Source organism: Talpa europaea (assembly GCF_964194135.1).
Source record: "Talpa europaea genome assembly, chromosome: 9".
In the NCBI taxonomy this organism is placed as follows: Eukaryota; Metazoa; Chordata; class Mammalia; order Eulipotyphla; family Talpidae; genus Talpa; species Talpa europaea.
Genome location: NC_140076.1, coordinates 379,417 through 403,179, shown reverse-complemented (window position 1 = coordinate 403,179; position 23,763 = coordinate 379,417). Strand labels below are relative to the sequence as shown.

The following is a 23,763-nucleotide window of genomic DNA, read 5'->3' as shown; positions in this document are numbered from 1 at the left end:
TGCCACACCATGCCCATCCCAGCTCATCTGCTTGCAAGCACTTCCTGGAGAGCCCTGCACTGAGTGGACATGAGTCCGGGCGTGGTCAGTGGTGTAGGCAGGACACGGCTGGCTGACGGCGAGCAGAGATGACTGTCCGCTGACCTGTGGCTGGGAGGCTGGGCCTTCCCGACACACCTGCAGCAGCTCTCGCTCTCCGACGCCAAGGTGCAGGCCTGAAGCGCAGCGGTTCTGGGGTCCCGGTGCCCTGTGAATCCGCCGTGAGTGGGCGGCGCTGCGGACCTTTGCACAGCTCGAGGCGCCAGAGCAGGAGACAAGGCACAGGAGAGCGAACGCCGCTGGAGGACCACAGGGGCCCCATGCTGCTCGCCTGCCTGGGCGCGACCCCTACGTCTGGGGCGGGGCGATAGCCGCCCAGGCTCTCAGGCGGCCGGTGCGGGGTGGGCGGGGGGCAGTTGAGCGATGACGCCCTGGGCCACCTGCCCCTCGGGGCTTCCCCAAGCGCGTCTCCAGGCGCCGCTGGAGCCTCTCCCTCCCCCCTTCCCAGCTCCCGCTGCGCGTCTCCGAAGTCGCCCCCGGCCTTCCTGGGGGATCCGATTCAGGCTCATGACCGCGGGGGTCAGCCCTGTGTCCACCCTGACTCAGAAACTGGCCTCTGTTTTCGTTGGGGGAGGAGCTTGGGGCGTCCGGAGTGAGCGGGGCCGGCCCCGCCCCGCGCCGCTCAGTGCGTCGGAGCCGAGCCCCGGCGTCACCCCGCGCGGGGAGTGAACGCGTCGGGGCCTTCCCAGGCGTTCGGCCTCCTCTGCCCGCGTCCTGCGGGGCGGTGCTTCCTAGGAAAGGGCCCCCCGGTCTCCGCGACGCCCGAGCCCCGGGGGGAGACCCGCGGCGCGGCGCCGGGAAGCCACGCGCTCGGCTGCAGCCCGCGGGCCGCTCCGGGAGGGGCGCCGCGGCCGCACCCCACGTCAGGCCCGAGCCGCGCGGGCACGTTTTCCGCCGCAGGGCCGGGGACTGGCGAGGGCGCGCCCGGCCCGGGCGGCGCTCGCGGGCGCCTCGACCTCCCCGGGCCTCAGTCCCGGCGGCCCGAGCATCACAGCCGGCCCCGGCCGGGGGTGCGCGAGCAGGCGGGTCCCCGCCGGCGCGGGGCGGGGGGCGGGGCCGGGCTCCCTCCCAGGGCCGCGGGGCGCTCCCGGCCTCGGACCCGCCTCGTCTCGCCGCCCGTCGTCCGCCAGCATCCGGGCCGGAAGTGACGCGAGCGCCGGGCGCAGGCTCGGCCCCCCGCGCGTCATCAGTGGGCGCCGTGCAGGAAGTGACGTCGCTCCTGGCGCGCGCCGGGCGCTGTTTCTGCTCAGGCTCCGGGACCGGCGGCGGCGGCGGCGGCGCAGGGGTGAGGGGCGCCGGGCGGGGCGCGCCGGGCGCGGCGGGGCGGGGCGCCCTCGGGTTCGGATCCCAGCGGCCTCGGGGCCCCGCTGCCGGCGACCCCCTCGCTCCCTAGCCCGCCTGCCCGGAGCGGACCTGGGGCTTGAGAAGGCGGCGCGCGGAACTGGGGCTCCGAGCCCCGCGTCGGGCCGGGGCCGGCGGGGCGCGAGGCCGGGGCGCGGGGTGGCGGGGCCGGGGAGCGGGGGCGGCGGGTCGCCGAGGCCGGGCGCCCACTGACCGCCGCTCTCCCCGCAGTGTCGACTCCAATGGGTGATGAAAAGGACTCTTGGAAAGTGAAAACTTTAGATGAAATTCTCCAGGAGAAGAAACGACGGAAGGAACAGGAGGAGAAAGCAGAGATTAAACGCTTAAAAAATGTAAGCCATGTTTTTTAAGTAAGTGGTTTTCTTAAAGGAGATTTAATTTCTTTGCCCTATTTTTCCATTAGAACAACGCTTCTTCGGTGAAGTTCTTTTGTACTTCCAAATGTCGCAGGTGAGCCCAAAATCTATTCTAAAAATTAACAAAAAGCATTGAGATACTCAGTTTACATGGAGACAGGTTGATAACATACTAAAGCCGTATCTAGGTGACGTTGTCTACTCCCAGGGTAAAGGATCTTGAACTTAGTCATGCTCGCAGTGAAACTAATGTTTCTCATTCCGCTGTTAGTGTGTTTGTGTCATCGCAGTTACTTTAGTGTAGTTGCAGTTTCAGTGACTGTTCATGTTCTCCATCGTTCTTGGTTTGCATAATAACACACTCAAACAACTTCGCAGTGGTTTGATAAGGGGCATTGGAAGTACCTGGTGCTAAGATCAGTAGTGGTCACTTCAGGTGTAAGTGCTGTGTGAGCTGTCCAAGTATGTGGACTAGGAATTATCCTCTACGGCTCCACGTGGACTCACACAAACAACTAACACCCTTGCGTAGTCTAACGCCTCCTGTCCCTGCTGGTGTTATATCTCTCGTCTCAGGCTCTGGGTTACAGAGTCGTAATTTTAATGTCGTGGGATTTGCATAAGGAGTTTCTTTTACGATATTGGCCCATTCAAAGTACATGCCAAAGTTTGGTTTTGGATATTGGCAAGGTTTGATGATCACTAAAATACCCTATGAAGAAAATGAGTAACTTTCTCTTTGCTTCCTAGTCTGATGACCGGGATTCCAAGCGGGATTCCCTTGAGGAGGGGGAGCTGAGGGACCACCGCATGGAGATTACAATAAGGAACTCTCCTTACAGAAGAGAGGACTCCATGGAAGACAGGTGAGAGACGTGCCTGGCTGCAGAGATCGCTAAGGAGGCAGCCTGGCACTGGGTTTGGGTCATCCTCACACGGACATGGACTCTCGGCTCACCCCTTTTCTCAGGGAAAGACTGAATGAGCGTGTGTTCCTTTTTGTGATTGTTGTTCAGTCAAGTCTGCACCATTTACATAGTATCTGTGAGTGTCTGTGTTGTGTGGTTGTGATGACAAAATTTTGCACAAGTAAACCCAAGTTGATTGCTGAAAAAGAGCCAAGCAGGGGCATGGAGCACAGCAGCCGGCCCAGGCCTGTGTTTTCTGGTGTTTCCCCTGTGCCGTGGTATCGCTTTGTTTCCTCCCTGTTCGGTCAGGGGATTAAAGGCTACATCACTAGAAATTCAGGTAGACTGATAGGGAGTGAATTCTCCCAGGGTTTTGTCATGTCTAGGTGAAGATGGTGTTAAATGATTTTTTTTTTTTTTTTTAGTTTTAAATTATTTATTTATTTATGCATACAAGAACTGGGGTACAGGCCAGAGGTTTTGGGGTGTGAGAGGATTCCCCAGAGACAGAGCGGGGAGCAGAACAGGTGGATCCACTGAAATACACTGCTGAGGGGAGCGGCGGGGAGACAGGAGAGGTCTGCTGTGCCCTGTGGGCAGCTCCCTGGCCCGGGATCGAACTCATGCTGCAGTGGCTGGTGATAGCTTGATAGCACTTAGACTTTAACTCCTGCACCATCAAGGAGGCTCCTCAGTAATCTTTTGATAGCATGAAGTAAAATTAAAATTTTGGTATCTCTCATTAATAGCTTTGTTGAGGTATGCTTCTGTGTTTAAAAGGTGCAGATTAATGCATGTTTAAAATACCTATGAGACTGTAATTGTCAGAGTAATGAACATGCCTATCACCACCAGTTTTCTCAGAGAAGTATTTTTATTCCATATACCTCATTGATTCTCACAGGTATTTTTCATCGGAGGATATATTTAACATACAGTTTTGGGTTAAGCTTTGTAATTAATGTATTTTTCAATAGCGGAGTAGTTTCAGTTTTTCATATTCTGGATTCTGTGTTTTCTGGCCTGAGGAAACTTTAATGTCCTCATGCGTCTTTTTTATTTTTCATTTTTATTATTTTTAAGATTTTTACTTATTTACACAAGAACCGGGGTACAGGCCAGATGCATGGGAGGGTGAGAGGATTCACTGGAGACAGAGTGGGGAACAGAACAGGCAGACTGACTGAAATATACTGCTGAGGGGAGCAGCGGGCGAGACAGGAGAGGTCTGTGCGCCATGTGGGACCCTCGCCGGCCCGCCGGGATCGAACCTGCGCTGCAGAGGCTGCGGACAGCTTCACAGCGCTGTGCTCAACCGCCTGCGCCACCAGGGAAGGTCCACTCTGATGCGTCTTAACATGATTTTCTCAAGGGCACTGTGATGCTGTTGTGTCTTATTTCAGAGGAGAGGAAGATGATTCTTTGGCTATCAAACCACCCCAGCAAATGTCTCGGAAAGAAAAGGCTCATCACAGGAAAGATGAAAAGAGAAAAGAGAAGCGTCGGCATCGCAGTCATTCAGCAGAAGGAGGTACAGAGCGTGTGTTTTCTCCTGCCGTGTGCACGTGTGATTTGCGTCCTGTGCTCTACAGAAGAGACAGTAAAGCGATAGCCAGAGGCAGGCGTCATTCTAGGGTTCTCGGAATGATGGTGTCTCATGCCTCCTGGGGCACCTCTCCTTACCGCTTTGTTTTGTGGCAGCTTGTTTACACCTAAAATCCTAATTCAACAAATAACAGGGGAGTACATCTTTCGGTGTTAAACTACTTTAGGGAAAAGACAAATGTTTGAATGAACAAATATTGCTTTGCTCTCACCCCAGCCTCAGGAGCATTTTCGGGGTGTTGGGAAACTGAACCTGGAGTCTCACTGCAGTCTCATCGCTGCAAATGCACTTGATGGACATGGCCTACAGCGTGGCCTCGAAGGGGGCTAAGCTGCCTCTGTTTTGTGTTGTGAGACTTAATGGCATCTGGTTGTGATTCACTCGCTACAGAAAATTTTAATTCTTTTCTGAGATAACAACATGGTATTTTTTCCCCTTACAAGCCATTTATTAAACATTTCTTCTCCACTGGGCGTTTTCTAGTTAAGTGCTTGGCGGTTACGTTTTGTTGCCTGACACTTGTAATTTCTCGTCAGGGAAGCACGCTAGAGTGAAAGAGAAAGAGAGAGAGCACGAGCGTCGGAAGCGACATCGAGAAGAACAGGATAAAGCCCGCCGGGAGTGGGAGAGGCAGAAGAGGCGGGAGATGGCACGAGAACATTCCAGGAGAGAGAGGTAAGGGGCTGGGTAGTTGAAGAGATGCAGTGCGGTGCCTGTGGTGGTCAGCGCCCCATCCCATCCAGGCAGTGGCAGAGACTGACTCTGACAGCAGGCGAGAACTGGGTTGCATACGACACAGCGTCCTTGAGCAGCGCCACGTCCCTCTAAGTGTGGGGCGCTGTTAAGCAGAAGTCACTGCCCAGAGGGAGTGAGTCTCCTGAGGAGTGTGAGTGTGGTTGAGAGGAGACAGGGAAGGGAACAGAAACGTGTGCGGAGCCTGGAGCTGCTCAGGCCAAAGGAAGGGGCCATTTGAGAGGGGCTGCAGGTCTGAGGTAGGAACCGGACTGAAGGTCTAGACCAGAGTATGACGGGGGGTCGGGGGGCCGTCCTCCTTCCTAGTAGCCGATGACAGGTGACGGAAGAAGAGCTGGAGTGCCCGGGTCTGCCGTGCGCTGTGCGAGGCAGGTTCAGGCTTGTCTTGTCAGTCCCATCAGAGAGCGGATCCGCCTTGTGGCCAGTCAGCCCGCTCACTCCGTGTGTGCGGATCCTGACACAGAATCTGCCCCTGAGCCATTAGCAGCACGTAGTGAGTGTCCGCTCTGTACCAGGCTCTCACTTGGTCTGGGCCAGGAAGACTAAGGAAGGGTGCTGCGGTTCCCTTCATTCCAGCAGAAGTGGGCTGCTACCTTCACGCAAGCAAGCAGACATGGAAACATAGGCCTTGGAGCAAGCTGGAAGCTGGGACACCAGACCTCAGGGGCTCGCTCTGGGTTTTGACCTCTGGCAGAAAGCATCCTTTTCACCCTGTGGTCCAGCAAAGCTTACAAACAAGAAGCATGTGGACAATGGCAGTGGCCACGCTGCACAAGGGGCAGTTCACCCGGTAGCCAGCAGCTTACCAGACTGACAGCAGCAGCCAAGGAATCTTACCCAGAGTTGGTGGGATGTCTCACCTAGAATTTCCAGATTTCGGTGAAAAGTTTGAGACCTACAGAGTTAAGAAAGCATTACCTTGTGTTAAGGAATAAAGGCATCCACAGAAACTATGTCTCCCAGTGTTCACAGCGTTGGAGTTAGCAAAGATTTGGGAGCAAAGCACTTAGAGATGGAGCGATGGGAGAGAGCACCCCAGTTACCAGGAGGACGGAGACTGCGAACGCATGTGGGGATCCGCCCGGCCCGTCGTCTGTGTGGCGGCCGTCCCGGGGAAGAGGGAAGGGACAGAAAGACGTATTTGCAATGAGAAATGAAGACTTCCCAAATTTGATGAGAATCATTTATCATCATATGAATCCTACATAGGACAAACACAAATCTCATCTAAGTTCATCTGGTAAAAAGGCAAAGCGGCCCCTACAAGCAGTGAGAAAAACCATCCACGTGAAGGAGGAAGTGCGTCCTCATCGGGAGGGACGCCTGGCACATCCATGTTGCTGTCAGCCAGGACTCCAGAGGCGAGGGAATGGAAGGCACTCCCAGGTAAATAGTGGCGGGGTGCACCGCTAGTCAGTGCTGCCTCACGGGAAATAGGGGGCTTTCAGGCTGACTGGTGATCATGCCAGGCATTGACTAGAACCTATAGGAAGAAGAGACGAGCGCTGGAAGTGGCACGGTGTGGGTTAAACAATAAGGCAGTGTTGCTGGGTAACAAGGGCCGTGTGCATTGCGCTGGAACAGAATTTATTGCTTCTCCACGTCCAAGCAGCGTTAATGGTGAGGGTGCACATCACCATCCTGAGAGCAGCCGCAGAGAAAGCAACTAGAAATGAGTGAAAATCTTGGGAATCAAAATCCTTATTTAAGTTGAAAAACAGGCATAAACAGATGAACATGAAAGAGACAATGAAAACAAAGCACAAAAGTAAGCGTAAATCCGGCTGTGTCCATAGTTATTTAAGTGTGAGCTGGTCTCTCTGTCCCAAACAAGGAAGAGTCAGAAAAGCGAGCTGCAGGTCTGCTGTCTACAAGAGGAGTCAGCGTCGAAGACGAAGTCAGTGGGAAGCAAAAAGATGGCGAGAAAGGACAGTGTGCAGCAGGGCGCTTGACGGCCTGTGTCTGACAGTGAGTGTTCGGACAGCTGTCGCAGACGCAGGACATCGTGACGACGGGGAGGTAAATACGTAAGGAAGACCCGGCAGCTGTGAACACACGTGCACCTCAGAAGAGTCAGGAAATGAATAAGCCACAGGCGACAGGATTGAGACATGGACAGTTCATCGGGTGTGTTTGGAAATCTCAGCGCCCCGCTCCACTTGTTGGTAGGAGCTGGAGAAAATCAACCAGGACGTAGAAAACTCTGTCAGCCAGACCCACCTAACTGCAGTGGATGCCAGCGTCACCCGTAGCTGCAGGGGCGTCATTTCGAGGAACGTTTTTAAACTGATTTGTGTTGGCTGCACAATCTCATAAGTTTATGAGAAATTGAAGAGTCATTGAATTTTTTTTTTTTTTTAAAGACTTACTTATACAAGCACTGGGTACAGTCAGAAGTGCGGGAGGGTGAGAGGATTCACCAGAGCCAGAGCAGGGAGCAGAGCAGGCAGAAGGACCGAAGGACACCGCTGAGGGGAGCAGCGGGCGGCAGGAGAGGTCTGCGCGCCATGCGGGACCCTCACCCGGTGGCTGGGAATCGAACCGGCACTGCAGAGGCTGCGGACAACTTCGCAACCCAGCGCTCAACCGCTGCACCACCGGGGAGGCCCAGTCATTGAATTTTATATGAAGTTATGCCGCATCTTTTATTTTGAAATAGTTCGGGACGCCCAGGAGTTTTCAGAACTGCCTAGAGTCCCGCATGCCCTGCCCTGCCACATCCTGTGGTCACGCCCCCACAGGCCAGCTCCCTGCTGCCTCCAGCTCAGGCACGAAAGCTACTGGGACCAGCCTCTGCTCACTCTCGACTGCCTGAGGGCGAGCCAAGCGTCTGGCCCTGAGGCGGCTTCTCTGCCCTTCTGGCTCACCGTGCTGCCCACTTCCTGGGGATGGCAGCGGGACCTGGGAGTGACACTCAGCCTGTTGCAGGGACCGCCTGGAGCAGCTGGAGAGGAAGCGGGAGCGGGAGCGGAAGCTGCGGGAGCAGCAGAAGGAGCAGCGGGAGCAGAAGGAGCGGGAGCGGCGGGCAGAGGAGCGGCGCAAGGAGCGCGAGGCCAGGAGGGAAGGTATGGGGCCCACGGGTAGGGTAGGGGCTCAGGGAGAGGCCCCGACTGCCTTCAAGGGGGTCTACACTGGGTCCAGCAGGCCCAGCCTGACACTGGGTGGTGACGCAGGGTGTCCTGATACCTGCTGTTGCCATGCTGGTGCGGCTCGGGTGCTTGGCCCGCGGTGCCCTTTCTGCCGCTGGAGACGCGCTTGGAAGGCCCCCTAGGGGCCATGGGTCAGAGCTGCTCCTGGCCTGTCCCGGCGCTGGTGCAGGGAGCGTGCGGGTGTCTCCATGGGTTCGATCCACCCCTCGGCAGTGGGGGCCATGGGTGAGGTTGCGGCCGATGCAGCCCCGTTCTCCTGCGTCCCAGTGTCGGCCCATCACCGTACCCTGCGGGAGGACTACGGCGACAAAGGGAAGGCAAGCCACTGGACGCGCAGCCCACCGCGGCCGCCGCGCGAGCGGCTTGAGCTAGGGGACAGCCGGAAGCCAGGTGAGGGGAGGGCGCCTGCCGGCGGCCCCAGGGGGTCTCTGCTGGGGATTTTGCCATTAACCTTGGAGTGGCGGTGCTGGGTCAAGGGTTGCTGGGCCTGGGACACCGCGCGAGGCGCTGCGTGCGCGGGGCCGGCTGGTCTCGTCTGTGTGGAAGCGTTTCCCCAACCCCTCTGCTGTCTGTCTTGGAAGCGAAAGAGGAGAAGGTGGAGGAGAGAGACCTGCTGTCCGACCTGCAGGACGTCAGCGACAGCGAGCGCAAGAGCAGCTCCGCCGAGTCCTCGTCAGGTACCCACCCGCCGGCCCGTGGCTGCCCGGGGCCCCGGTGGCTGCCCGGCTCACTCTGGCCCTTGTCCTCCCCCAGCGGAGTCGGGGTCCGGCTCGGAGGAGGAGGAGGAGGAAGAGGAGGAAGGGGAGGAGGAGGAGGAGGAGGAGGGGAGCAGCAGCGAAGACTCGGAGGAGGAGGAGGAGGAAGAGGAGGAGGAGGAGGAGGAGACGGGCAGCAACTCTGAGGACGGCTCCGCGCAGTCGGCGGGTGAGGCCCGGGCGGGCGGGCGGCGCCTCCAGGAGCTGCGGGAAAGGGGTTCAAGTCCGGTGTGGACATTCCCGGGCGTGGTGCCTGCTGTCGTGCCACTGAACCCGGCACCCGCCAGCCAGGGCGTGCCGGGCCAGGGGCGGGTTTCCGAGCCCTGAGAGGGCAGGCCGGCGCCTGGGCGGCGTGGGCCCTGGCGTCCGAGCGGGTGCGCTCTCTTGCAGAGGAAGTGAGCGAGGAGGAGATGAGTGAGGACGAGGATCGGGAGAGCGAGAACCACATCCTCGTGGGTGAGAGCCTTGCGGCTGCGTGGCAGGGCTCTAGCGGCTTGTGCAGGTGGGGGGTCTCCAGGGTGGTTGTGCCCTGAAGCCACTGTCGCCCCAGGCCCCGTGTCTGTGGGCTGGACTGACTCCCTGGAGCTCCGTTGGCGGCTGGGCAGCTGGCGCACTGCACGCTGAGGGCCCCTGCCACAGCGGGAGAGGTGGCCGGCCTGCCTGGGGTGGGGGCGGCTCAGGCCTGGCTGCCAACGGGCAGCAGGCTCCACCCTCGGGGTTCCTGGGCCATGACCTCCTGTCCTCCCTGGGGGCGGCTCGTGTGGCGGCGTCTCCACATGTCCTGTTTCCTGGTTCCATAAATGGGTTCACCTTGAAGTTCCAGAATCGCGGTTTGATCGAGATTCCGGGGAGAGCGAAGAAGGGGAGGAAGACGCGGGCGAGGGCACCCCACAGAGCAGCGCGCTGACAGAAGGAGACTTCGTGCCCGACTCCCCGGCGCTGTCCCCCATCGAGCTCAAACAGGAGCTGCCCAAGTACCTGCCCGCCCTGCAGGTAGCCCCTGCCCGGCTCAGCAGCTTGCAGGCCATCCTGTGGCTCACCGGGCTCCCGGCTCCGTGGCCACGGCTGCCCGCCAGCAGGGTGGCACTGAGGGAGGACGACACCCCAGGCGAGAGGCTCGCAGGGCACCATGAGCCTGGCAGTGGCTGCCTTTGCAGTCAGAGCCCAGGTTGGCTCCTGCCTCTCTCGCCTTGTTACCTGCCGGGGGCAGAGGCCACCAGAGGGGCAGCTCAGGAAGTGACACCTCCCTGGGGGTGGCCTCAAGCGCCTGCTCTGAGGGTCCAGGGTCAGAGGCTGCTCTGGCAAACGTGGCGCCTCTGCCGGGTGGGGCTGGGCTCCACCCTGCTCCCAGGGAGGCCGTCTCTCCTCCGGCCTGCAGGGCGTGCTGGGAACCAGGGTCCTGGGCTGCGGCCAGTGGGTCAGGGCTATTTGGCCTAGTGCAGGAGGAGCTGGGGCAAACCTCCGTCCCCACTGGCTTTATTTTTTAATCTAGGGGGTGACCTCACTGAAGTGAATGGGGGTGGGGGAAGTCGCTCTTGGCCACACACCTGGGCAGCCCCCAGGCCCTCCGGAGCGCTGCGGTGGCTGCGTGTGCGCCTGTGCAGGCCCACCTGAGCCCTCACGCCGCTGATGCCTCCCCAGGGCTGCCGGAGTGTGGAGGAGTTCCAGTGCCTGAACAGGATCGAAGAAGGCACTTACGGGGTGGTGTACCGGGCCAAGGACAAGAAAACAGGTGGGTAGAGTTGGGGTGGGTCCCCAGGGGGAGAGGGGAGCAGTGGAGGCGCCAGAGGGATGGGCCTTGGCCGCCGGAGGCAGGGTACCGAGAGGTTCTGCTGTGGGCTGGCTCGGAGTGCGGGGCCAGCCCTTGAGGGAGGGGCTGCTGGGCGGTGGCACAAGCGAAGGCCGAGCAGGTGTCCGGCCATGGCCACCCCCAGCACTGGGCTGTCAGGGTGGGGCGTGGGGGGTAGGTTGGCGGTGCACCCCATCTCTAACAGCCCCTTCTGGCGCCACGCAGCAGGCGAGCCCGAGGGACCCCCCCCCCCCCCCGGCGGCTCCCACCGCGTGGCCGGGGCCTGCCGCTGCTCAGTGCTCGGCGTCAGGCCTGCCTTGAACTGTTTCCAGATGAAATTGTGGCTCTGAAGAGGCTGAAGATGGAGAAGGAGAAGGAGGGCTTTCCCATCACGTCGCTGAGGGAGATCAACACTATCCTCAAGGCCCAGCACCCCAACATCGTCACCGTCAGGGTAAGGGGCGCCCCGACGCACAGAGCGAGCACTGGCCTCTCGAAGGCCGGGCGCCGCGCCCACAGCCGCTGCCGTCGCAGGAGATCGTGGTGGGGAGCAACATGGACAAGATCTACATCGTGATGAACTACGTGGAGCACGACCTCAAGAGCCTGATGGAGACTATGAAGCAGCCTTTCCTGCCAGGTGGGTGCGGCTGCCGCCCCCCCCCCCCCCGCCCGCCGGCCACGGCCCCGGGGGTGCAGGGACCGGCTCTCCTCACTGACCAGGTCACCCCCGGCGTGTGTGGACAGGTGTCCCCGGGGGAGGGGGCGCGCTGAGGGGTGGGCTGAGGGGTAGACAGCTGTGCCGGTGCCAGACGGGGGCCTCGTGTCCAGGGGAGGTCAAGACTCTGATGATCCAGCTGCTGCGCGGCGTGAAGCACCTGCACGACAACTGGATCCTGCACCGCGACCTGAAGACCTCCAACCTGCTGCTGAGCCACGCTGGCATCCTCAAGGTGGGCTGCGCGTGTGCCGGGTGGGGGCCGCGCTGGGCCCCGCCTCAGCCTCGCTGTCCTTGCAGGTGGGGGACTTCGGGCTGGCCCGGGAGTACGGGTCCCCTCTGAAGGCCTACACGCCAGTGGTGGTGACCCTGTGGTACCGCGCCCCGGAGCTGCTCCTCGGTGCCAAGGTAAGTGCCAGGGGGCGGGAGGCGGCCCCAGGCAGGCTCCGCACTGACCGTGCCCACCCCCAGGAGTACTCCACGGCTGTGGACATGTGGTCCGTGGGCTGCATCTTTGGGGAGCTGCTGACTCAGAAGCCCCTGTTCCCCGGCAAGTCGGAAATCGACCAGATCAACAAAGTCTTTAAGGTGGGCCTGGCGCTCCTGGGGTGCGGGGTGCTTGCTGGGCCTCCCCTTGGGGCTGCTCATGTTCTGTCTCCCAGGACCTGGGGACGCCCAGCGAGAAGATCTGGCCTGGCTACAACGACCTCCCTGCGGTCAAGAAGATGACCTTCACCGAGTACCCCTACAACAACCTGCGCAAGCGCTTCGGGGCCCTGCTCTCGGACCAGGGCTTCGACCTCATGAACAAGTATGTGCGCGCCCACCCCCCCCCCCCCCCCGCGCGCCCCCGCCCCCCCCCTCCCCGCCATCGCCCACCGAGAGCCTCTTCCGCAGGTTCCTGACCTACTTCCCGGGGCGGAGGGTGAACGCGGAGGACGGCCTCAAGCACGAGTACTTCCGGGAGACGCCCCTCCCCATCGACCCGTCCATGTTCCCCACGTGGCCCGCCAAGAGCGAGCAGCAGAGGGTGAAACGCGGCACGAGCCCCCGGCCCCCGGAGGGCGGCCTGGGCTACAGCCAGCTGGTGAGGGGGACTCCCGGGGCGGGGGCGGGGGCGGGGCAGGGGCTCCCCAGGGCAGCGGCTGAGCCCCACGGTGCCGTCCGCCTCCAGGGCGACGACGACCTCAAGGAGACGGGCTTCCACCTCACCACCACCAACCAGGGCGCCTCCGCCGCAGGGCCCGGCTTCAGCCTCAAGTTCTGAGGTTCGGCGCGGCCCCAGCCGGCGGGACTGCGGGGCCCCGGCCCGAGGCGCGGACTGTTGCGCTCGGTTTTCCATGCTTTCGTTTTTTTATCTTGGCTTGTACATTTGTAGAATTAAACCACGTTTTCCTGGTCTGGGGCGGAAAGGCTGTGTTGCCTCTGACGTCAGCCTCGCGGGGTCTGGGGGCGCCCGGGAGCTCGGAGGGCGGCCCCGCCCCAGGGGTGTGGCCCCCCCTCCGCGGGCTCCTTGCGCAAAGCCTCGGAGGACAGCTCTGCCGCCAGCGGCTGGCGCTGATACCGAGCAGGCGCCCCGTGCTGGAAGGGGAGCCCCTCATCAGCACCCCGACTCTGCCAAGCCTGACCCTCCATGGACGCCTCCAGTCTGCGGCTCCGGGGCACGCGCGGCCCCCCCTCCTCCTGGGGCTTCGCAGGCCGACGGCCCCGCACGTGCGCCAGCCCCGCCGGCACGTCCCGCCGTCCAGGGCCCCTGCGCCCCGGAGGGTCCTGGCTCCGCGCCGCGTCCACCCCCCAAGAAAGGGCGGAGGCGTCGGACAGAAAGCGCTTTATGGCCGGGCTCAGCTGCGCACGCGCAGGCGCCAGGAGTAGGTGGACAGCACGCGGCGCCGCCGGCGCACCACGCACGTGTAGGTGCCCTCGTTGACCGCGTTGGCGACGACGCTCAGGTGCGCCTCGCCCAGCGCCAGGTAGCCGGGGTACGAGAACTCCAGGGGCTCCTGGTCCTTGTACCAGCTGCGGGGAGGGTAGCGCTGGGTGGGGGCCGCGGGGGCGGGGCCGCGGGGGGCGCGGGGCGCGGGGGGCGCGGGGCGCGGGGCGCGGGGCGCGCGGGGCGCGGGGGGCGCGGGGCGGGCACTCACTGCACTTTGCCTTTCTTGTGCAGGATCTTCTGGCCGCAGCGGAAGGTCACGTTCCTGCCCTCGGAGACCAGCCTGGTTTTGGTCCTGGGAGGCGGCAGCGTGGGGGCCGCGGTGGGGAAGGGGAACTCTGCTCGGCGGGGGAGCGGCCCGTGAGGCGTCGGCCCGGCCCGGCCCGGCCCGCGGGGCCCCGGGGCGCAGGGCTGCGGCCTCACCGTAGCAGAAGTCGCAGCTGCTGGGGCACAGCCGCTTCATGAGCCGCTGGCGGCCGCGGCAGAAGCCCCTCCGGGCCCAGGACGCGCACACGAACAGCCGGTCCAGGCAGCCTGGGGGGCGACGGCCTCAGCGCGCGCGCCCCCCCCCGCCGCGCCCCCGCCCCGCGCGCCCCCCGCCCGCCTCACCGTAGAGCCGGTGCAGCCCCCACAGCTCGTCCTGCGACAGCGCCTTCCAGCCGCGCAGCGTGGCGTTGAGGTGCATGAGCGCGCGGCCGTGCTGCGAGTGCATCAGGCCCAGCGCGTGGCCGATCTCGTGCGCCGCCACGTGCACCAGGTCCGTGAGCCACACGCCTGCGGGCCCCGCGGTCAGCGCCGGCCGCGCCGCCCACGCCGCCCCGCCCGCCCGCGCGCCCCGCCGGCCGCACCCTTCCTCCAGCTGTAGCGCGTGGGGCCCAGCACCCAGTGCTCGCTGTCGTCGAAGTGGATGCCGCCGTGCGGCGGGAAGAAGGCGTGGGCCAGCTCGCCCGTGGGCCCGTCGAAGCAGTGGTGCCGCGCGGACGCCAGGCAGTCGGTGTGGTTGGCCGCGTAGAAGCCTGCGGGGGCGCGGGGATGGGGGCGCGGGGATGGGGGCGCGGGGAGGGGCTGAGCGCGGGGATGGGGGCGCGGGGCGGGGGGCGCGGGGAGGGGCTGAGCGCGGGCGGGGGGCGCGGGGGGGCGGCGCCCACCGATGCGGAGGTCGCTGGGCTGCTCCGGGGCCACCTCGCGGAAGCTGAAGGGGGACACCTCGCTCCACATGCGGAAGGCGGCGGCCAGGCCCCGCCGCGTCTCCCGGGGGCTGAGCAGGTTCCGCGGGAAGGAGAGGACCCTGCGGGGCGGGGCGTCAGGGCGCGGCCGCGGCTCCCCCGCCCGCCCCGGGGCCGCGCGCACCTGTAGGTGAGGTTGAAGTGGTCCCAGCGCAGCCGCGCGGGGGTCAGCGTGTAGCGGCGGCGGCGCGCCGGGGCCGGGCCCGGGCCCCCGGCGGCGGGGGCGCTCGCGGCCGGCGGCGCGGCCACGTCTCCCTTCCGCGGCGCCGGCGGGGACGGCGCCCGGGGCCGGGGCGAGCGCGCGGGGGGGGCGCCGGGCTGCGCGGGCCCCGCGGCGGGCCCGGCCGGCGGCAGCAGCAGCAGCAGGCACAGGGCGCCCAGGGCCGCCGCGAGCCGCAGGGCCTGCTCGCGGGGCCCCGGCGACACTTGGGGGACGCGGGCCCCGAGGCCCATGGCGTCTGCGGACTGGCTGTCGGGGCGCAGGCCGCTTGGGGCGGCGCAGACCTCGGAGCCAGGAGGGGAGGTGGCCGCCCGGAGGCTCGGGTTACAGCGGGGCGGAGTGGGGGCCGCGCAGCCGCCCCTGAGGGGAACCAGCTGGCCGGTGCCGGAACACCCGTGCGCCGCCGGTCCGGGGCGCAGGGAGCCGGGCCCGGCGGGGTTAGTGGCAGGGCCAGCTGGGCTGGTCAGCCCGGAGCGAGGACCCGCACCAAGGACCGGGGCGAGGCCGGGAGCTCAGGCATCGGGCAGGGTGGCCACGGGGCCGCAAAAGTGAAGCGGCGGCTTGCCCACCCCATGGGGTACCCCCAACGCTGGACACTGGCTGAGACCTAGCGTGCAGCCCCCCCAAGACACCCGGCCCCGACGCGTCTCCCCGGCTGGCGCTGCCGCTCAGGGCCTCTGCGGAGGGCGGGATGTGGGGAGAGGCGCGAGCAGCAGCCGGGGAAGGGGCCGGAAGGCGGGGCCCCGCGCGCCGGGCTGGGATGGCTGCGGGGAGCTGCCCCTCCAAAAGTGGCCGCGGCGCAGGTTTGGAATGGGGGGCGCTGAGGCCCCAGACTCGACGGGGCGGCCGGTGGAGGGGCTGAGGGCTGCGGCGTCGGCGGAACCCGGTGCTGGGCCGGGCGTCGGCGCGGGGGCCCGGCCCGCCCCACTCCCCGCCCGGGCCGGGCGCCCAGGGTGGCCGTGGCGGACCGGCCAGCGCGGCCGGGGCGGGCGAGGCAACGGCGGGGCAGTTCGGGTCTTGGGTCGCCCCGGGGCTGCGCCCGGCCAGAGGCGGCGCCCCCCTTCCCGCTGAGCGCTCGCTGCAACCCGCGGCCCTCCCCGCCGGCCGTGTCGCCGCCCCCAGCCCCGCGGCCCGGCCGCCGCCCGCCCCCAAAAGGCCCCGCGCCGGACCCCCGGGAGCGGCGGGAGGGCGGGGCGCCGCGGGGCGAGCGCGCGTCCGAGGCAGGCACCAGGCGCAGGGTCCGAGAAGGCCTTTATGGAACGCGGGCGCGGGGCGCCGGCGCGGCTCACACGAAGATCGGGATGCGGTCGCGCACGGGCTGGCGGCAGATGGGGCAGGCGCTGAGCGCGGCGCCGCAGGGCGCGCACGCGCCGTGGCCGCACTGGAACACGAGGCGGATGTGGCTGTCGATGCAGATCGGGCAGGTGATGCGCTCCTCCATCTGCCGGTAGCGGCTCTGCAGCTCCTCCACCAGCTGGCGCGGCGGGCCGGGCGCGGGCGCCGCGGGGCTCAGCTCCGAGCCGTCTGCGGGGGCGGGGGGGCGCGGGTGAGCGGGGGGCGGGCGGGGGGCGCGGCCGGGCCGCCCCGCCCCGCCCCGCCCCGACCCACCTGGGCGCAGCTTCTTGCCGATGGCCACCTGGCACCTGATGCACTTCTTCATCCGGCGCGCGCACTCTGCGGGGCAGGGCGCGTTGGGTGCGGCCGCGCCCCCGCCCCGGCCCCCCCGCCCGCGCACTCACCCTCGCACACCGTGCGGTGCTGGCAGGGCGCGAAGAGCACGAGCGGCGCCGGCTCCGAGCACACCAGGCACTCGGCCTCCGGGCCCGACGCCGCCGCCTCGCGCAGGGTCGTCTCGGCGGGGGGCGCGCCGCGCGCTGGCCGGGGGCCGGGGGCCGCGCCCTGCCGCTCCCTGCCGCGGGAGGAGGGGAGGAGGGGTGTCGTGACGGGCCGCGCCGCGCGGGGGGGTGGGGGGGGCGCCCGCCCGCCCGCCCCGGGGCTCACCGGAAGCGCTGGGCGCAGCCCTGCAGGGCCTTGAGCGCGCGGCCCTCGGCGGCCAGGTCCAGCGGACTCCGCCCGCGGTGGCTGGTGTAGCCCACGTCGGCGCCCTCCAGCGCGAGGAAGCAGGCGACCGCCGCGCCCACGGTCAGCTCCGCGCTGCCCGGGAGGCCCGCGGCCTGCAGCTGGGGGGGCAGGCGCGTGAGGCGGCCGCCGGCACCCCGCGCCCTTCCCTCCCAGGCGGCCGGGAGCATTATCCGGGGCGCTGACCCCGCCGCGGTGACCGGGCCCGGGGCCGCCGCGCCCCCGCGAGTGCTGGCCGCCCGGCCGTCGGCAGAGGCAGAGAAGGACCCGACCCAGCCGCAGGCGTCCTCACCCTGGACAGCAGCTGCACGGGCCCCGGGTCCCCCGCGGCCCCCTCAGCCACCAGGGGCAGCCGCTGGTGATGCCGCAGGGCCACGTGCAGGGCCGTGTCCCCCTCCTCGTCCTCCGCGTTGACGCTGCAGCCCGCGTCCACCAGCAGCGGCACCAGGCCCACGTGGGCCTGCAGCACGGCCAGGTGCAGCGGCGTCTGCAGCTTGCGGTTCCTGGCGTTCACGTCGCAGCGGCCCTGGGGGGGACAGCCTCAGCGACGCCCCGCGCCCGCGCCCGCCCGCCCGCCCGCGCGCGCCGGTCGCCACCTCCCGGATGAGGATCTGGGCCACCTCCTGGTGGTTGTTGAGGGCCGCCAGGTGCAGCGCCGTGAAGCCGTCGTCCTTCTGGGCGTCCGCCAGCTGCCGCGCGCGCGCGAGGATCCTCCGGACGGCTCTGTGGGGGCAGGAGGGTGGGTCGCGGCCCGCGGCCCCCGGGCCGGCGGCCGCCCCCCCACTCACAGTGCGTGGCCCTTGAGGGACGCGAGGTGCAGCAGGGTGAAGCCCTGGCGGTTGGCGGCCGTGACGTCCACGCCGGGCGCCTCGGTCAGGACCTCCACGATGCGGCCGGCGCCGGGGCCCGCGGAGATGGCGCAGTGCAGGGGCGTGTCCGCGTGCGCGTCCTGCGGGGGGCGGCGGTCACCGGCGCGCGTTGGCGGGCGCCGCGCGGAGCCGCCGCCCGGGGCAGGCAGGGCCCGGACTCACGGGCAGGTTGACGTCGCAGCCGCCCTCGCACAGCGCGCGCACCACCTCCAGGAAGCCCCTCTGCACCGCCACGTGCAGCGCCGAGCTGCGGCCGCCGTTGAGGGCGTCGGCCCGGCACCCGGCCCGCAGCAGCACCCGGGCGGCCTCGGGCTGGTTCCTGGAGGAGAGCGCGTGGCAGGGGCGCTGCGCCCGCGGGCCTCGGGGCCGGCCCCCCGCGCTGCCCGCCCCCCGCCTCACCCCAGGGCCGCGTAGTGCAGGGCCGTGTTGCCCTCCTCGTCCGGCAGGTCCACGCCCGCGCGCGCCTGCAGCAGCAGCCGCACCAGCTCCACCTGGCCCAGGTAGGCCGCCACCTGCAGCGCCGTGCGGCCCTGGTTCCTGGCGTCCACCTGCGGGAGCGCCGGGTCAGCCCCGCCCTCTGCGCCTCCCCGGGGGCGGGGGCGGGGGGCGCGGGGCGGGGGGCGGGGGCGGGGGGCGCCTCGCCTGCTCCGGGCGGCTGCGCAGCAGGTCCAGCGCCCGGGCCGTGTTGCCCAGCGCCGCCTCCACCACCAGCCGGCCGGGGGGCTCCGGGTCGGTCTTCTGGGCTCGCAGCTTGTCCAGGGCGACGCTCAGCGAGCCTGGGGGGGTCTGGGGTGAGACGTGGCCCCGGCGGCCTCCCGCCCCGCAGCCGCGCGCCGTACTTTTGTTCTCCCTGGCGCGCTCGGCCACGTCCAGGTTGGCGTCCTCCTCGGGCCGGTAGGCCACCAGGCAGGAGGGGCTGAAGGTCCACAGCTGGCCGCCGACCGCCACGCGCAGGTTCCCGTCTCCGAACACCTTCGCCACCTTCCCCACGCGGCCCAGGGCCTGCGGGCGAGGGCGTCGGGCGAGGGCGTCAGGCGCGGCCGTGCGCGGCGGGGGGCGCAGGGCGCTGGGACTCACCGGGGCCATGTCGTCCGTCCACTCGCCGTGCCCCGCCTGCAGCCGCTTCACCGTGTCCAGGCCGTCGATCACCCGCACCACGTCGCCCACTCGGAAGGAGCGGGGCTGAGAGAGGCGCGTGAGGGCGGCCGGGCAGGCCCCGCCCACCCCGGGACTGGGCTGGGGAGCGCAGGCAGGTGGGGGCAGGAGGCAGGAGGGGTCAGCCAGGACTGCCAGGGCCTTCCCTGCCCCTCAGGAGCCTTCGCCAGCCCGGGCCTCCCGACCCTGCCCCCACGAGGCACCTGGGCTGTGCCTGCTCCCTTGCGGGGCCTCCCCAGCCCAGGCAGGAGCTGCCCACCCCAGGTGCCCAGCCCCCTCTGGGCTCCTTGAGGCCTGGCCCCCCTCCCTTGGAGACCCAGCCCCGCACCAGGCCCTGCCCGGGGAGCAGGTGCGGAGCAGGGGGTGCTGGGCCCCCAGGCACCTCGGCGAGAGCCCCAGGGTGGGAGGTCGGCCCCTGCCCAGCACACTGGCCTCCGGAGGCGGCGGCTGGGGCGGCAGGTGGGCGGGGAGGGGGAGCGGCTCACCTCCGCCGCCCTGGGGGTCCGCCCGCCGCCGTGGCCTTCCTGTGTCTCCCTGCGGGCATCTGTGTCCGGCGGACACTTGGCCTTGTCCCCGCGCGGGAAGGGCTGGCCGTCGGCGCTCACCCTGCGCTGCAGCTCGGCCGGCTTGCCTGGGGGGCAGAGGCCGGGCTCAGGCGGTGCCTGCTGCCCCCCTCCCAGGCCCCGGCCAGCCCTTACCGAGCCTGGGGAGGTGTCCCTTGTAGTAGAAGCCGCCGGCCGCCTCGCCCACACACTTGAGGTCCACCTTGCCCTTGTGGCCCACGCGGTACACGTTGGTGGTGCCGTCCGCCCAGGTCACGCTGGCCACGCTCCGGCCGGTCTCCACGTCCCAGCCGCGGATGTCCACCACGCGGCCCGGCTTGCCTTCCCCTCCTGAGAGGGACCCCGCAGCCGCTGAGCCAGGGGCGCCCGCCCGCGGCCCCGCCCCCAGGCCGCCCCACTCACCGTCCTGCGAGCCCCACTCCCAGTCGGGGCCTCGCACCACCTTTGCCCCCTGGAAGATGCCCCTCAGCGGGATCCGCGGGAGGCCCTGGCGGGGACTCAGTGCCACCCTGCAAAACAGGCAGGTCTGGGCCGAGGCGCGGTGGAGCCAGCACCCCGGTGTCCGCAGCCCCCCTCGGCCCTGCGCAGCGCCCCACACTCGCTCAGCCCGGGCCCTGCCAGGCCGGCAGCAGTGAAGGGGCGGGCTTGGCCCCAGGCACCCCAGCCGCTGTGCCCTGCTCTCCTGCGGCCGGTGGGGAGCCGGCCCGGGGCGCGCCCCGCTCTGCTGGGCACTGGAGGTGCATGTCGGGGGCGCTGAGCCGCTCGGGGCTTCTGGGCGCCCGCGGGGCAGGGCCCGGGGGACTCCCCGGGGGGCGGGCGGGCTCACGGGCGCGAGTGGGCCGTCTCGTAGCGCTCGAAGGCGTGGCCCAGGTCGTGCCGGTCCTGCATGTAGCACTGCGAGCACAGGTCGAAGTCGAAGCAGACGCGGCACTTCCAGCGCATGCCCCGCAGCCCGTGCTTCTTGCAGCAGTCGCAGATGATGTTGGGGTGGCGGACGCCTGCGGGGGGGCGGGGGGCGGGGCTCAGCGGGCGCCCTCCGCGCGGCCCGGGCGCGCCCCGCCCCCCCGCGCACCGATCTGGGCGTTGTCGAAGAGCAGCAGGTCGTGCGCGCCCTGGTAGCCCGCGCGGTAGTTGGTGCGGGTGCCGTGGTCCCACTGCACGACCACCGTGCGGTCCGGCGTCGAGGGGCTGCCGTGGCGGCCGAGCTCCACCACCGTGCCCACGCCGCCCTCGCCGCCGTCCTGCTGGCCCCACTTCCAGTCCACGCCGCGCACCACGCGCATGCCCACCTGCACGCCCGCCTGCGGGTCCGGGTCCATGCTGGGCGCGCGGACCTGCGGGGGAGGGCGCGCGCGTCACGGGGGCCCCCAAACCGGGGCACCAGCCCGCGGGGAGGCTCCCCTGCTGGGGCGCCCGGGGTGCCCGCCCGGGGTCATCAGCGTGGGATGCTCCGAAGACGGTTGGGCATGGCAGGGAGGCGGGAAAGAGCCCCGCGCACCCGGGACACCAACCCCACGCGCGAGCCCCGGGGGCGCAGACTGCGGGGACAGCCCCCCTCCCCGTGGACCCCGGCCTGCTGGCCAGGTGAGGCCCGATCCACAGCCCTGAGGAGACACAGCCACAGGTCAGCCCTGGCCCCCACAGGGGTCCACAGCAGCGTCCTGGGGGGACTGGTGGAGCTGATCCGCTCCCCAATTCTGATCTTAGGGAGCCAGGACAGGAGCGGCATAGCCCAGCCCCATCAGGAGGCCGGCAGCGGCGGGCAGCCGCCTAGGACCCCACGGCCAGCCAAGACGTTGCAACAGCTGCGTCTGAAGACAGGGGGGAAGCGGGGGGCCTCCCCTCAGCCTGGCTGTGCCCCCATGTGGCAGGACCACCTCCAGGCACCCTCAGCGCTGCCAGAAGCAGGTGAGGGTGACAGGGAGGCGGGGTACTGAGCAGACCCGGGTTGCTGCCAAGGGGCTGTGACCTGCCACCCCGTGGGTCCGGCCCAGGGCCAGGAGGACATGGAGGGAAACCCCCCCCACACCCCCAGCTGGGCTCAGCACCCCCGGGCCCGACCGGCTCAGCCTGCGGGCGGGCAGAGGGTCACGGCCAGGCTCTGCCCCGCTCCGGCTGCAGCAGGGGCGCCAGCGCAGCGGTCACCCTGCTGGGAAGCTCCGCCTCCAGCCTCCAGCCTCCGCGGAGGGCACCTCCAGCCAGGCGGGGGGGGGGGGGGGGGGGGGGGGGCCGGGCTCTCGGTCCACGTCGTCTGAGGACCAGGCCACGGCCTCCACCGTCGTCACTCGGCTGCCCAGCTCTGTGCTCTCGGCCCCGAGGAGACGGGGCTCCCCGGCCGCAGCTGCGCCCCCAGGGGCCGACTCTGCCACAGACTGGTGAGGGCGGGGTGGGTCGCCAGCACCTCAGCCCCGTGCACGGTCCCGCGGCAAGCGGCTGCCACTTGCCTCCGGCGGCACAGGCAGGGCCGGGGCCTGCACCCAGCTCAGCCAGACCGGCCGGGCCCTCGCCGGAGCAGGTCGCTGCGGCGGGAGGGGTGAGCCCCGCACCCATCGCCCTTGCAGCCGGCCCTCAGGCCGCGGCACCAGCACTCAGCCCCATGCCGGCCCCCGAGACGGAGCAGCCCCCCGGCCCGCCGAGGGCGGGAAGGGGCCCCCTGGGAGCGGCGGATTGCCCTCTGCCTGGCCGCGGGCCACGAGCCCCAGCACCGCCCCCCGTCCCGCGCACCCAGGCGGCTCCTGGAGCAGCGGGCCGGTCGCAGGCCAGTCGCTCTGCCGGGAGGCGTCTCTGACCACGCGCCGCCTTCACAGCCACTATTTTTAGCGCCGCCACGTTCCCCAGGCGGCCGCGGAGCCACCCCAGGCTGTCCCCACGGGAACCCTCTGGCCACAGGCACGCTGCGGGTGGGCCCCTCGGCTGAGGCCTCACCTGTCTTCGCCTATCGCAGTGGAGCAGCACCCCAGGGGACGCGGAGAACAGGGGGTCTGGCCCGCAGCCCCCCTCAATGCTCTTGGCCCTCCTGGCAGCACGTGGGGGCCCCGGCTCGGCCTGCCCACGCCCCGCGTTCAGCCGGGACCTTCCATCTCTGCCCCCTCCCGGTCTGGCCTGACCCTCGGCCTGGGGCCAGCGCCCAGGGCTCCGGGTCAGGCCTCCCTCCGCCCCCAGGACCCTCAGCAGGCAGGGGGCTCGGGGTCAGGCCACAGCGAGGTGCGGGGTGCACTCACCTCAGCGAGGCCCACGCACAGCCGCTGCTCCCCACACCCGCGCGCTCAGCCCCAGACTCCGGGCTGGAACCGCGGCGCCATTGCCTGCCCTGCGGGCCGCGGGGGCCGGTCTGGGGAAGGGGTTGGATGCAGCTTCCCGCTTTCAGCGCTCAGCGTCCCGGCCAGCGCCCAGCGCGCCTGCCGGCCTCTGTCCCGCTCCGCGGGGCCTTGTCCCCACCCGCGACTCTCACAAGAAACTTGACAGCTGGCAGGGAGGCTCAGCAGGGCAGCCGGCCCGGGCCACACTGTGGGCACAGCGGGCAGTGTCAGGGGTCACGGGCCACCGGTCGGGCCGGCTCTGGCTAAGCTCCGGGCCGACGCCGTGGGGTGGGGGCAGGCCCTGGGGGTAGGGTGCGCGCGAGACCCAGACACCCGCGCACCCCGGGGCGGGGACCACCTCCCCGCGCTGCCCGGGCTGCCCCGGCCGGGGACATCTGACACTTGTTGCGTCTGGAGCAACAGGCCGGCGCGGGGTGGACGCGCTCGCGCCTCGGCGGGTCCTGGCCCGGGCGCGGGGGGGGCGCCCCGCCGGCCTCTGACGTGGCGCGGCAGCACCCACGGGGCGAGCGCGGCGGCCCCGGCCCCGCCACCCCGCAGAGCCCGCCTGCCCTCGCGCGCGGCCGGGCCCAGGCGGCAGCCCCGCGGCCCCGAGCGCAGGAGGCCCCGGCCCAGGCGGCAGCCCCGCGGCCCGGGGCCGGGCTCCCCGCGCGCCCCGATCCCGCCGCGCCGCCCGCCTCCGCGGCCCGCCGACCCTGCACTTGCCGGGAAGTTGGCGGGCCCGGCCCGGGCACAGCGCCGAGAGCGGCGGCGGCCCGCGGCCCCTCGCTGTCCGCCGCGCCCGCCGGCCTTTCGCTGCGCGCGAGGCCCGGCCGAGCTGCGGCTGTTCGGAGCCCCCCGCGCTGGGGCTCCAGGGCCGCCGCGCCGCCGGCCGGGAGTCGTAGTTCGCCGCCCGCCGAGGCCGGCAAC

General features: G+C 68.5%; 3 protein-coding genes across 6 annotated transcripts; 1 reads left to right on the top strand and 2 right to left on the bottom strand.

The window, feature by feature from the left end:
- Positions 1-1,682: 1,682 nt before the first annotated feature.
- Positions 1,683-12,915, top strand: LOC311177172 (cyclin-dependent kinase 11B; the record flags this gene model as incomplete). Of its 4 annotated transcripts, none has more annotated exons than XM_084242989.1 (19): positions 1,683-1,793; positions 2,568-2,683; positions 4,129-4,226; positions 4,868-5,006; positions 8,013-8,149; positions 8,501-8,623; positions 8,815-8,910; positions 8,987-9,157; positions 9,379-9,444; positions 9,806-9,981; positions 10,630-10,720; positions 11,110-11,231; positions 11,312-11,417; positions 11,609-11,730; positions 11,796-11,903; positions 11,967-12,083; positions 12,158-12,306; positions 12,393-12,582; positions 12,670-12,915. In XM_084242989.1, 19 exons carry the CDS (start codon positions 1,683-1,685, stop codon positions 12,760-12,762), a joined length of 2,331 nt encoding a protein of 776 aa, XP_084099115.1. In that variant the 3' UTR covers positions 12,763-12,915. The 4 variants fall into 4 exon arrangements, with proteins under 4 accessions (XP_084099115.1, XP_084099114.1, XP_084099113.1 ...); XM_084242988.1 differs by having other exon boundaries at positions 8,501-8,647; XM_084242987.1 differs by having other exon boundaries at positions 4,129-4,256.
- A 410-nt stretch (positions 12,916-13,325) lies between these two features.
- Positions 13,326-15,104, bottom strand: MMP23B (matrix metallopeptidase 23B; the record flags this gene model as incomplete). Its single annotated transcript, XM_084244035.1, has 7 exons — positions 13,326-13,511; positions 13,637-13,763; positions 13,849-13,959; positions 14,035-14,199; positions 14,274-14,441; positions 14,574-14,713; positions 14,776-15,104. 7 exons carry the CDS (start codon positions 15,102-15,104, stop codon positions 13,337-13,339), a joined length of 1,215 nt encoding a protein of 404 aa, XP_084100161.1. The 3' UTR covers positions 13,326-13,336.
- Positions 15,105-16,117: 1,013 nt separating this feature from the next.
- Positions 16,118-20,856, bottom strand: MIB2 (MIB E3 ubiquitin protein ligase 2; the record flags this gene model as incomplete). Its single annotated transcript, XM_084242121.1, has 15 exons — positions 16,118-16,395; positions 16,480-16,545; positions 16,611-16,780; positions 16,873-17,051; positions 17,243-17,476; positions 17,547-17,673; positions 17,739-17,899; positions 17,982-18,138; positions 18,219-18,367; positions 18,462-18,821; positions 18,897-19,001; positions 19,460-19,605; positions 19,673-20,046; positions 20,364-20,535; positions 20,610-20,856. 15 exons carry the CDS (start codon positions 20,854-20,856, stop codon positions 16,157-16,159), a joined length of 2,886 nt encoding a protein of 961 aa, XP_084098247.1. The 3' UTR covers positions 16,118-16,156.
- Between the last annotated feature and the right edge of the window lie 2,907 nt (positions 20,857-23,763).